General features: G+C 36.4%; 1 protein-coding gene across 2 annotated transcripts in view; it reads right to left on the bottom strand.

The window, feature by feature from the left end:
* Positions 1-477: 477 nt before the first annotated feature.
* Positions 478-14,451, bottom strand: part of LOC149207732 (uncharacterized) — a 38,204-nt gene continuing 24,230 nt past the window's right edge. The window contains exons 3-5 of one of the 2 annotated variants that reach the window (XR_016252704.1): positions 1,360-1,895; positions 994-1,128; positions 478-830 (exon numbers count right to left, since the gene is read on the bottom strand). Coding sequence is in view for 1 of the 2 variants with exons in the window: in XM_089395848.1 (XP_089251974.1) it covers positions 1,575-1,895 (321 nt within the window). In the remaining variant the exon portion in view is untranslated. Of the gene's footprint in view, positions 1,896-14,451 lie in introns of both variants that reach the window. The other variant, XM_089395848.1, reaches the window with a different exon arrangement.

The following is a 14,451-nucleotide window of genomic DNA, read 5'->3' as shown; positions in this document are numbered from 1 at the left end:
CAAGAAAGTTCAGTGATCGTTGCATTCAAAGAATGGTAAACAGTTTGAAAAAAAAAAAAAAAAAAATCACCTAGTGAACTGCCAATCATGACAACAAACATATGTAGTTTATTGCAAAATGCCAATTCTGAAGGCTGTGACATCACAAGAGGATTAACTGGTATTAATTGCACCTAATACAATCAGCACTCTAAAATTGGCATGTTAGGTAGGGATCATTAAAGAGGACTTGCCATTCAGCCCATTCAAAGAGTGCAGAATAGAAATGTTACTTAACAGGAGCACTTCCCCTCAAACGTGCAACTTCCAAAAAAACAGTTTAAATGTAAAAAGGAGGGAAGCATTTGTGTAAACACTCCAGAGAAAGCCCGCTGTTTCAAATATAGTTATAGATATGCCCAACATATAAAGCAATAAAAATTGAAAATATATACTTTAAAGAAACAATTAGGACTAACAAGCAGAGGAAAAAAAATATGATAATAATATGCTCGGCAAGCGGCCCAAATTAAAAAAAACAAATGAGGTCAAAATATCAGAGTGAACGGGCAAACTTGTGACTAATTCTACAAATGTCCTAAATATTCTGGAGCATTTTTCTGGGCTCAATCCAGCATATAGACTATTTTGATAGCAAGCACGCAAACAACTAAATCAAATCCATATTGACGATAACATCCACCTACCTTACGAACTTAAACTTCTACCTTAATTTCTTCAGAATAAGAAAATAGATGGAGAACTGCATTTCAGGATGAATGAGCAATTCATTGTCTCCTCTATCTAGTTAGCTTCGAACAGCAAATAAGTTGAATCTCGAGCAAAAGTGCCTGTAAAGAAACATGGAGTTACATATCAGTTTTGGGTGCCTTGTCAAATAGGCCCACTGCACCAGATCCCTTAAGTTCCACAACTGCCTTCTTTCCATTATCCCAGACAAAATGTTCTATCGATATATAAAAAACATAAACAGTGTTGCCTCCCCTTTATTACCTGCAACAGATAGAGCACATCCCATATGTAGGGATATCCTAGAAACCATGCTAACACTATTAGTCACTGACTGCACCTGTATTCAAAATGCTGAGCACTTTTTATCATCTGAGTCAAACTTGTCGTCCAGTAAACCTGTTCAGTGTATGTTTGCCATCAATGTCCACAAAAGTCATTGCAAAAATAATAATATAGCCAAAAGCCTATCTTCAAGAACTAACTGACACTAGTCAATGTGCATGAGCCTCAAATGACGCAGTGAAGCCCAACCTCAAATTGTCAACCATGTCAAATACTGTCATTGAGAAGTTATTTTGTGATTTTAAAAAATTACGGATTGCCTTTGATAGAACCTGATAATGTTACCTATTGCTTCTCAGAATTTTCTTCAGCTGCTCATTACAGCCAACGTACACTCGCCATGTAGCCAACTCTTGAAATAGTCGTTGCAAATGTATATGTTCTGGGATTTGTTTTTAATTGCTGTTGACACATGGATTTTGTCAACAGTAACCATACTTATCGCTTCCAACCATATTTAGGCTACTGATGTGGTAGCCTTGTATATCATAGATATTGACCTAGAGAAGGAAATCTGACTCAAGTGGTGAAATTAGATCATTCAACTCCAAAAAGTCTCCACCTAAATAAGATGGAGAAAATAATGCCTCAAAATTTGATTGCTCAGTAATGTTTGCTTCATCCATATAATCAACCCTGTGAACATTCCTTTCTGTATGTAATTTTTTATCAGCTGAACTTTGTTCGTGTGCATCATTTCTGATCAAAATGTCCACTTCGTCAGCAAGAGTGCTGACTCCCTCCACTTCAGCAAAAGGATCATTAATTAAACCAGACCATTCATCAGCCCCAACTGGAATTTGCACTGAATCACAAGCAGTCTGGATGCAATATAAAGTAAAATTAGGGCCAACCAAAAAGAAAGAAAGAAAACACAAAATGTAACTTGAATTCAAATTTAAAGGATAGAAAAGGAAAATTTCTACTATCACATCAAACAAAACATAGTTTCTCAAAGTTTTCTCATATTCATCTATGACATTAATTTTATATGATAGAAGTATGCAGAAGCTCCAAAATAAATTTTATATAAAATGAAATGAATTAAAATGATACATTTTTTAATGCCCAATAATAGCCACTAACAGTCAATGGGACTGTTGAAGTAATAAATAGCCAAAAACACAAGGGAGTGCTTCAAGCATCCCCACTATAAGTTGGATGAGCAGGAAAGAAAGAAACATGTGGGTACCAAGTGTGCTTTAAAGTTGAAATACAAGAACAAAAAACAAAGTGACCATGAAAGCTCAGTTAAAGCCATCAGTCTCCACTCCTAGCCTCCAAGGTCAAGAAGAGGGTAGTGATAAGAGCAATGTTTTACGACTCCGACTCCGACTCCGACTCGGCCGAGGATCGACTCCGACTCCGACTCCGAAACGGTAATGACTCGGCCGACTCGATTTCAATGACTCGGTCGTTGTAAAAAATACATTAAATATTTATTTTTTTTATTAAAAAACATAATTTTAAATATTTTAAACATAATTTTAAAGATTTTCATTCATGTTTCCAAACACACAGCATTATAATATAGATGGAAGACAACTTTGTATCCATCTGGCCCACATTTGCCAAAAGAAACCTAGCTACAGGCACCGAGGGTATCAAACCCTATTACAAGCTTTAAAGGGGACATTTACCCTTGACGCTAGGGGTTTAATAGATTTATTGTTGTTAATCATATATACTGATATTTTATTTACAGGCCTAGAGATGAATTTTTGAGGGATTGGTGTGAGTTTACATTGAGAATTTGTCATTTGTGACTATCCCTGTTGATTTACAGGCCTGATTATCTTTCCTTACCCTGGCCACTGGCTTATTGGGCATTATCACAGGTCTAAAAGGCTTATTTCTCTTTTCTGCAGCCTTGTTCAGCCTTGTCTCCCTCAGCCACCAGCATCTACAGGGTCTCTTCCTTAATGTATACAGTACAGGGCCAATAAATTTGTAATTGCAGGCTCAGCGTTGCATTCTGAAGGGGTCACATTGCCAAATTGGAGTCCAACATTCATATCCAGGCTGATTCAGTGTTCACTGTACCATATCTTAGGCCTGGTGTTTTCCTTTTGTCTCTGAAGATCATTGTTAGTTGACTTATGCGATAGTAGATAGCATTATTTCTCTCTTTGTGAGTTATCTTTCAGATGCATTAATTTGTCAAATTGAAAAATCACTGTTAACAATAGCAATTATCTATCTCATTATATTGTGATTTCACTTGTCCTCCTTGCTGTCATAAAACGTCTAAGTGAAATTTCTACACACAGTACACATTAAGAGGCATCCAATTCCTATATACATCAGGCGGTTGTCAATTAATTAACTTAAGGACATTCGTTCATGATCATTGTTTGAACATTTTCTCTGGTCTGTTCTAACATCATGATCAATACAAAAGGCTGTTACAATATCTCAGCATTCTGAAGCTAACAGTGGTGAGAGCATGCTCCAATACGTCTAATTTGCAATATATAAGTCTCTGTTATGAATTTTTTTATCATTTACGCTGCCCAGCCGTCCCAACAGTGACTCGGCCAGCTACCCGGCCGGGTTGACCGAGTCACATATGACTCGGCCGAGTCATTGGATGACTCGGCCGAGTCATATGTGACTCGGTCAACCGAACCGGGTAGCTGGCCGAGTCACTCCCCAGGCCTTTGACTCGGTTCGACTCGGCCGAGTCGGAGTCGAATCGGCCGTTTTGTAAAACAATGGATAAGAGTCACCAAGTGTCATGTTGTCTCTGCACCGCCCACAAACAGACCAATGAATTTATGATTCCCCTAATTATGAAATTTTCTTCAGTTTGAATCTTCCATAGACCGAATGAAGACTTTGATGGAATACATACCAGATGCCTGAGTTTTAGCTTTACAAGGGAAGATCTTTCTGCATTGTCATCTCCCACATGGAAGGACCTGGTCCTCCTAATGTATCAAAGCTAATAAAGAACACCTAGCCCCACATATTTATACTCCGGCCTTCAGACTATCATAGTGGAAACCGGATCACAGTCCAATAAGGTCTATTTTTGTTTTGTAGATTTTAGAAAGGCCTTTAATTTGGTGCCCAAACATTATTTGTTAGAAGTGGTTTTATGGCATCAGTATTTCAGAGCTCGTTATTGTTAAATATGAGGCTCCATGACACAATTGTCAGTCAAACCTGGACAAACATGGTCACTCTGCTTTTACTAGAAGCACCATTGGATTTAAACCAGTATAGATCCATCTTAAGCATGGATCTAACATGAGCCGAGAAAGATCAAATTTCTTCAGCTGCAAGCTTATTTTAGAGTGCAAAAAACAATGTGTAATTTTTCATTGTTTAAATTGTATCTTTGAATGCTATAGAGATTACAAAACATGTGCATTAAAATGGTTTTTTTGTTATTGATATATCTTGAAGTATAGTCAATATTAATTTGTATTAAAATATTTTATTCATAACCCACATTGGATATTATGTTCTATACAACTTTAAAATATTTTCTTTTAACATTTTTTCTATATATAGATATATATGAAGTTCTCTGAAAAAAATAGATATATATGAAGTTGATATCACATGTTAAAATATTTTAGAAAAGTACAAGGTTTAAAAATCTTAAATAATTGATTTTACTTCTAATTACTTTACATCAAATTATATTAGGTCATATGGACAACTAAATAAACATGCATGGCATATTTTTTTTCCTTTTTTATTATAGCCGACATTGTTTTTCTATTTAGAGAATATTTTATTCTTATTTTAAAAGGGACATGTGTCAACTCCAAGTTGAGCACAAACATACTTGCACATTGCCTTCAAACTGGGTTGTAGAATGAGCCTCTTGGCTCAACAAGAATTTCCAGTCTACCTCGCCCTATTTGGATTTTATATTGATGAGCTTGCAGAGTTTCTTAGGGAAAATGAGATGCATTGATGGGTGTTCCCTGAATCATGCCCAGATCTCCTTGCTTCTCTTTGTTTATGACATGTCCTTCCCATTTCCTCCCCTGATTTTCCACAAAGGCAGTGAGATGCTCGATCCAATTTTTCAGATGTTTCCATGCTTCTGGTTAACCTCGGTAACTAAGGTAATGATTCTCAACACATCTGAGGATGCATTGTACAAAGTTCATTTCTCCTTCAAGAAGAGTATATGGAGATCACTTTGGTTGTTTAGACTTCATAAGTATTGCTTGAGACTTGTGCCCCAGCCTAATCTTTGAAAGGGTATTTCTGTCCACACGAAAATACATCTTTTTATAATATAATTAAATCCATTATCCTATAAAGCTCAGAGGTTTAAAGTCCTAGCCCAAGGCCTATTGATTGGGCAAAGACAAAAAGAGTTCAGACCATTATGCTTCGACAATAGTGGATGACTGATTCACTACGAAAAGATTGTTCTTTAAAACAGTGATCTAACCAATTTTTGTGATCATCCCCTTAGTCGTGAGACTTTCTTCAAGCTTATCTCTTAACTTCATGGATCATTGTCTCTGAAAAAATAGAGATATCCCTACTCAAATAACAAGACTTTCCCTTGTGGTCTTCCACTGCAGAGGTGACACCTAGTTCTTTACCTCTTTCTGTTCTCAATATTGGCCTATGAATTGCTTTTGCACTCTTACATTGTACCTACACTAAATGTATTCCTTTGGCCCCATTGACCTACTTTGTGTTCCTTTATTGGACATTAACAAAATTATCTTATCTATATTAAATATTTCTGCAATTATATTACCTATACTTCTGCAATTCAGTATCTCCATCTATCAACTCCTCATCGAGTACTCTTTGGATGCCCCTCATCACCTTCAAGTTGCTTGGGCTTTACCCATCAAGTTCTTAGACCCAAGGGGGAAATCAAGGAAAACATAAGTCAACAAGCTGTTCAAGTTGCTTGGGCTTCACCCCTCAAGTTCTGACTCCCAAGCCAGCATTCCATGTGGTATGTAATGCACATCCTTCAGATTACTAATGTATGATTGTTTGTCTAGACTACCTACGTCACAAGGTCTTAAGATCCCTCCTAGCTAGTTGAACTCATGTTCCACCAATTATGAGTGAAACAAATCACCATATCCCTCAGAAAGCCAAGACATGCAAGCTTCACTCATTCCAGAAGCCAAGGGCGTGAAGAATGTGTATTATGAGATTTAAGAGCTTTCATTGTATTTACAACTAAGTTGCACGAAGTGCCGAAACGTTTCAGAGTTTCCGAAATGTGTACGTTTAGAAACGTCACCTCCCAAAAATGGAAACGTTGGGTGAAACATCATATATGTTCATATATATAAAAAGAAATTTATAAACAAGTGAATACCACATTATCTTGCAAGAAAAAAGGGAATAAGACCCATAGATGAAATTTAGAAGGAAACCCAAGCCTATATTAACTCTCATAGATGATTACATATTGGTCGAGTTTCGGTCAAGTTTCGATCGAGTTTCTGAGTTTCAGGTATGGGTACGTCCTGAAACGTCGGGTTCCTAGAAGTTTCATGCGACATAGATTTACAATGATGCAGGGAAGCCTCTACTTTCTTATGCTACCTTGACCAAAGATGTTTGCCATTGTTCCTCAGAGACATAATTACATTTAGGTGGCAAGCCCCACGCAACCCCAGTAGAATTACCAAATTGACATCACCCTTCTTATGACCCATTTCATCTAATGGAAGTGTTAAGTTCCTTTTACATACTACGTATCTTAGCTTGGATAACAGAAAATTGATCAAACAATGGCCTCAATTTGTTACTCATGTTTCCCTAGTGCATGCTTATACTAGTTCAATTAGTGGACATGGAATGGGTTGGCTTCCCTCCAACATGTTTTGCACTTTCTAATATTTCATTAAAGATAACTTAAGATTTTTTCTAACTTTTTGGTGCTTGTTGGCCTTGGATACTGTGAGATCTTTTCTACAGATCCCCAATTCCTACCTCTACTTAACAAGCCGCCATTAATCTTGACCTTTCTCTAGAAGATATTATCAAACACAATATTTGTGACTTCACAATGGTCAATGATTAGAGATTGCTCAACTCACTTACCATTTTACTTGACCTTAACTACTCTTGTTGTTTACATTTACAAGGATGTTCATTACTACATGTTTGAGGTTCACCCTCATTTTATATTGATTATCACATTTGCTTTTGTCCTTTACCTACGAAGTGGATACCATGAGTATTCCTTACCATTAATAATTATAGTACAATTGAGGGTCCCCGAAAGATATTTATAATTTGTTTCTCCTTTCTTTCTTTCTTTATTTCTTTATTAACAAGTAATAATATGATATCTTCTATTTTTTCGAAGGAAAAAAAAAGGAATTTTATTCAACCTATAAACAAGGAACAAAATTACATTATGTAAATGCCATTAGGCATTTGATCATATCAGCCTTTCGGTTGATGCACAATAAAAAAAAATACTATGAAAAATACATATTTTTGTCGGGAGCTAAGTGTGATAAAAATCACTTAACTTCCCCTTTTTGTCTTTCTTTTTATGAACTTTTTGCCAAACCCCCATGGTTTGGATCAGCTATCACTATTGCCATTTGATTTCCATCTTCCCCCACAAGAACTTCTTTGCCTGAATTTGAACTCTCAAAAACATGGGATCTCATTATACCCTCGAACCCTCTTTAATGAGTATATCCTCTTCCTATTTCTCTGGTACTTTGATTTTTGTTAATTTTGTACCCTTCGGGATATGGGTCACAATTCCTTACTGGTCCCCAGCGCCTTCATTTACTTGGTTACCACAATGCGCTTGAACATCCATATTTGCAGTATTTTCCACGGGCTCTTCTTCTTCATCCTCAAAATTGTCAGGTACTTGCCCACTCCTTTGGCTTACAAGCTTGCCGCTTTTTCTTTTTTGGGATCTTTTTTGCCTATGGGCATGTATTCTGCAGGTATCATGTTTGAAAGCAAATTGAACATCTAAATGTCGTATTCTTATAATCTAGAACCTGGGTCCACAAGAAGTTTTCATGTTTTAAATGGATACGATCAGCTAGAGCTTTATTAAGGTCCAGCTCCACACATATTCTAACAAATGTAAAGAGACGTCTTTGTTCTGTCAATATCCAGTTTTTTGAAATTTCCAAGAGTATTCCCAATATCCTCCAGGACTTGATGGTGCCAAAAAGAGCAAGGGTGATTTGGTAATCTCACCTAGACCGGCACTGTAGTAACCACCATGCATGTAGCAACAAATTCTGGAAACCATGGGGTAACAAAGAGCCCAGCTCTACCCCAAAACCATGGCCCATTATTTAGGACTTGGTCCCTGGCTTTTTGTGTGTCAAATTGGAATATGAAGCAACCCTATCCACTGATGTAAACCTTCAGGTCTCGGCCAGAAACTATTAAATCTACATATTAATATTGTAGATCAACTAGGGGTTTTACGTCCATTACTGGAACTTTTTCCGCTTGTTCAACTTTGTAGGGTCCTAGCATGTTTTGGATCTGGTCATCAGGGGTTGCAGCCTTCCTTTTCACTACATCCTTGAATGAGGCAGGTTCATTGGGGTTTCTGTCACCTGCCCTCAACCTCAAATTTAATATTATGGTGGAGTTCCTTTCAATGCCATAAACTTTCATCTTAATGGAATCTTGCATCAATTTCCCCTCTAAAATCAAACTTTGTAAAATACGGTATACCCAAATTATTTTGAATGATCGGCTTCAATTTTTCCACCAAATTTGAGCCTCAAACCCATAAAAGGGCTAATTTCCGGCTTAGGGTTTTTACAAAAATTTGAAAAACCTTCCCCAAATCCAATTTTGCATGTTGAGGTCTTTTGATCCGAGGAAGATCAGGCCAAATTCGCTTGAAACAATTTACAATCTCAAGATCAGTATTGTCCAATCACGTCCTCGTCTTACAAGCCAAGATATGCCAAAGTTGCATATCTCGTAGCATATATTGTGTCGATAATCTAGATGACACCACAGGTTACCCTGTCACTCCTTCGTAGTGCACATGGGTTATCTGCTACCCATACTTGTGGTTACTCTGGGAAGTTTATTCCAAACCTGCCTTGGAAATACCCCTCCATCGTCAGAGGAACAATGCAAGAGATCCCTTTGCGTTCGCAGTTTCCAATCATGTTCAACCTCAATCCCTGGATCCTTGCAAGAAATGATGTCTACAATCCACGAGTTGTGATTGGCGACGACATGCAAGAGTAAGCTAGAAAGATATACTTGCACAACGCTCGAAAACTTTGTTGCTCCAAAACCTTTATTACGCCAACCTCTAATAAAAATTTTGCCACGAGCCAACCCCTTCATCACTATCTTTTGATGTGAGCATATCCATCGCAATGACTTCAGACATTGATTCTGCCCCCACAAGCAAGCCCCATTGCCGCCATATATCTAGAAGTTGAGAGCCAATCTAAGACTATGATTCTTCGTTGGAGGTTCAAAAGAGACCCAACCACAACAACAAAAAATTGAGTGACTAGAACGATTGCTTTTCGTCGTGAGCCAATTGAAGCGAGTAGCAAGATCTAGATTCGCTCGCGGGATAACAAGCCTAGCGTTCCTTGCATACGTCACTCCATTGCAATAGGAAGACTTCATGATCGATCTAGTGCCCATCCTCGCAGCCCATCACGACCCTGAAACCCTTGGCAGCGCCAAGTTGAGATTTGCTGAGAAACCAAACCCTAACACAGACCTCCATCACTCTCCCTCGAGCAAAATGATTTGGTTGATTTTATTTTATTTCATTATATGATATCTTGTGATAGTTTTGATGAAAAATTTAGCAACTACCCAACAAATCCAATGTTTCTATCTTGCACTAATGAAAATAGATTCATCGTTGACCCAGAGGAAACTCTAGTTTTCAAGTTAAACTAAAATATCTCTAAGTTTGCAGGTTAAAGTAAAAAATTTCAAAATAATAATGAGTCGGTTTTCCATCTAGTATAAATTCTTAACAAAATGGAAGTTTGATCATGTATTCATAATGCCATACCATTTGGAACCCCTATAAATTTCATTGCAAGTAACTCCATTGACCTTTCCCTTTAATAGATTTAGAACACCAATGGATAGGAAGGGGATTCTTTACCTCTATCCCATGGTTCAAAGAGTGGCCTCTTTGATGTAAGCCTTGTGACGAGGATTTTCTCTTGGATGTAAGACTATGACTAGACTCTTGACTAGCTTCCCAAAAAAATTGAAATTTTTTATCACAACTTGTGGAGTTGTTCTCTTGGCAAAAATATTGTTGGAAAGCACAGAGACAAGGATTTTCTTAAGCCATAGTCTAAAGAATCTAAGAATTTTCCCTTTTCCAATAACTCAAAATAACAAGAAGGGAAACCGCTATTTTTACACTGAAATCTAATAAGAATCATTTTAGATTGATGGAATTGTATACTAGATGTCCACATTGCACAATCAGGTTATATTAGGGCACTCAACAGAGCTAAATCCATTCTGGAATAAAAACAACACATTCATCAATCCAAAATTGCAATTATTGCATGGCCTTGTCCCATTGATGGGCAAACCAAAAGAGTTCAAATTCATAGAACAAATAGCCTTCTTCTTTTATTAATCCATGGCCAACTAAACAAGGTCCCAAAATCTCTAACTATCCAACAATGTCATTGTGACAATGATATAAAAAATGTGTGGTTTAGTCATAATGTCCTAGAACTGAAGATGGAAATACTATTTTGCAGCATAAAAATAGATACATAATCCTTAATGTTACTTTTGGTGTCGTCTAATCCATATTTAATCCCACCATTAAAGATAATCCACAAAAAAGAGAACCTCAAGGTAAGTGTGCATGGATAACACTTAAGCACATAACAGTACATACAAGTAAAAGTCACGCATCAAGTGCAATCTTAAAGGTCATGAAAATGGCAAGGTTTTCCAAAGGCCAAAGTTATTTTGCATTAAATTTATAATTTAATAGTTATCTCCAATGTCACATTTTCCAAATTTAATTAATATTTATATCTTACATCACAATTAGTTGTGGACAAGCTTTAATTTAGTTGTACTCTAAAAAACACTTTTTGATATATATGAGAACTCACAAACCTCAAGGAAGTTTATAGCTTTTTGAACTTGAAAGAAAGTTGTCTACAAGATTCTTGACAAGATTTTAGTAAAGTTCCAAGAAGAAGAAAAAAAGGTACCCTATTATGCCTGAAAAGCAAACAAGAGTTATTCAAGAGGGTTGGCTAACAATTCCCTTATATGGCCTACAAGGAATGGCACACTCATGCACGGATATTGTTAGTTTTACCTGTTGCTCTAAGTTTATGTCCTTTAGCAACAGCATTATCAGCAAATCCATTTCAACCTAGACCCTTGTGCAAAGTTGTTTTGTCGTTAATGAGGACGGTAAATCACTGAGGATAAATTAGTTTTAGGGGGAAAAGGTAGCGTGCATGCATGCATGCATGTGCCATATTAGGAAAGCAGAGATACAAATGCCTGAATCTCAATTTTGCCAAAAGGTACATTGCATGAAGAGTTTGTCTATTTTGGGAGAGCATCATCCCCTAGTCAAGTAGGACAAATGCATGCATCCATTCACTTCACCTTAGTAGCTATTATACTCTAGGGAAATTTAACTATGAATAAGGGTACACTATCCAAGTTGCATTAAGATTAGGGCTCTTCCTCTTCAAGGGAGGCACTTCATTGAATGTGTCCAGAATAATTGTACTATAAGAGGCAAAGGGTGCTTCACTGTTTTTTATAGAGTTTGTGTTTCGAGCCATTGTTTTTGCAGATCTAACACTCTTTAATCCATTGCTTTAAAAGGGTTCAATCAGTTTCATAATACTAGTTGTAGGGTTCAAATTTATGAAAGCAAATCTACTTACCATCTGCTAAAAACTTTAACATGTTATCAATGTTGTACAGCTTAAGTTTTCCAATCTATGTATGTAGAAGGTTCCTCCTGTGAGAGGGAGCTGCAATTGTAGGGTTTCAATGGGTGTGAGGTCCAAAAATATCTACAAAATGGAGTTATCCATTCTTGAGATGGACACTAGGACCTATGTGAGGTATATGGGCAAAATGACTATGAGAGGTGTAAAAAATTCAAACCCTAGGTGGCTACTATACATATGATCTCAAATTAACAAATAAATTGTTGAATTTAAGTAATGACAAGTCCTTTTAAATTAAATTGTTGAATTTAATTCAACAGTTATGAAATCCATGGATATAACTTCCCACTTCAATTATGGAATCTATAATGGTTGTATCATTCCTATAGAGTGTCTATGCACAACCTTGACTTATTGGCATTCTAGACATCTGGCAATATACTTTGTAATCTCCTTCATCCCAAGCTAATAATATAGTGTTTTTGTTGTTGTCATAATTTTCTAATAACCTAGATGACTTGAATAAAACCTCTTATATAGTTCATCCACTATCACCCTCTTCAGTTTTATCAAACTTGGTATGCACAACACTTCCTAGTATATTAACAAGTTAATGTTTGCCAGTTGATACACTTCACCCTTTTGCCCCTTTGACTCTTGCTCCAGGAATTCCCTTATATCCTTAAAGTATTTTTCTATAGAGCATTTTTTATTATTTTCATTATATCTAATTCACATACACTAGTTGTTGCCATGTGTATAATTTGCATGCTTCAACTAAGTGCATTTTCCACTCAATTTTTCTTTCCCTTGATGTGCTTGATTTCAAAATCAAACTCACTAATGAGAGTCACCCACCCAGCTTTCCTAGCATTTAATTGAGGCTAATCTAAAAAGTACTTCAACCCACTGTGGTCCATCATCAATACAAACTTTCTCCCAAGCAGGTAATGTCTCCATATTTCTCAAAGCATGCACAACAGCTACAAGCTCCAAGGCATGTGTAACATACTTTGTTTCATCTTCATTTCGCTTCTTGGACTCATAACTGATCACATGTCCATCTCATATGAGAACTCCACTGAGTCCATCCTTACAAGCATTTCTACAAACTATTAAATTCTTATCTAGATTTGTAATTTTCAAAATGGGCTAACTGATCACATGTCCATCTCATATGAGAACTCCACTGAGTCCATCCTTACAAGCATTTCTACAAACTATTAAATTCTTATCTAGATGTGTAATTTTCAAAATGAGTGGGTTTCTCAGAAGATGCTTCAATTGTCGAAAGCTTGCCTAACATTATACAAACCATACAAACTCCTTTTCTTTGCAATGAAGTAATTGGATGGCCAATCTTTGAAAATCCTTGGATAAGCCTTTTAAAATATCCAGCAAATCCCATGAATGACCTTATTTCTGATACATTTCAAGGTGCAAGCAAATCCATGATTACCTTGATTTTTTGTGGGTGTACTAGAACTCCTTCTATGAAATCACATGCCCCAACAAATGAATTTGTTTCTAAAAGAAATCACACTTGTTGTACTGAACATATAACAAGTGTTCTCCTAGTACCTGCAATATGTTATGAACATAAATATATAAAATAATATAATTAGATAATTATAATTAAATAATAATTAGTTAATTAATATAACAAAAGGACATGTCTCAAGGGACGTGACTATTCATGAAAGAGCATCCAGCCTAGGTATATATACAGAGTCCTCATTTTACAATCAAATATCATATTTTCTACTATCAATTGCATATATCTATTTAGATATTGTCCACACAAATTTCTTAATATTCTAGACATTTTAAATGTTTCGTGTAAAAACAAACTTAGTTCATCACATTTGGCATCAAAGCCACATTTGATCCTAGCCATTGGCCATAAAGGCTTCTAGCCACATGAGAAAAAAAATCAAAGTTTCACTATCTTTGGTGCTTGATAACCACCAACCCTTGGCCATTTACAATTCTAAAAATTCTAAAAAACAAACTTTGAAGAAAAATTCTATCGCAAAAATTGAAGGAAAAGATAAGTGTGTTCCAATAGTAAGGTCATCAATAAAACCAATTAATATCCATACTAATTCTACTGCGTGACACCTGCGATTGTCACAACCCACCCGTACATTCATTTGTTGTCATACCAATCAAGCTTTCCATCATACAAATAATTGATTATAGAAAAAATTAATTCATATGTGATTGTTTTGATCACTAGTCCATACCCTCATCGTCATTGCACCTATTTCCACCTCCCCAAATATCGTATGACAACTGCCAATTACACATGCTTCATATAGCCACAGCAAGCATCCGTACTAATTCTACCATCATACCACTGTATTTTTTGCATTCATCCCCAATGTACCATCTTGTGTCACCGACATCGTAGCCATCATCGTCATCCTTTGTTGTACTTCATAGCCACCAACTCACATCCCTTGTTACCATTGTTGTGTAACAC

Source organism: Pinus tabuliformis, chromosome 1_2 (genome assembly GCF_031772625.1).
Source record: "Pinus tabuliformis cultivar Carrire ecotype Pingquan chromosome 1_2, CPIR1, whole genome shotgun sequence".
Taxonomy (NCBI): Eukaryota; Viridiplantae; Streptophyta; class Pinopsida; order Pinales; family Pinaceae; genus Pinus; species Pinus tabuliformis.
This window is presented reverse-complemented; position numbering and strand designations above follow the sequence as displayed.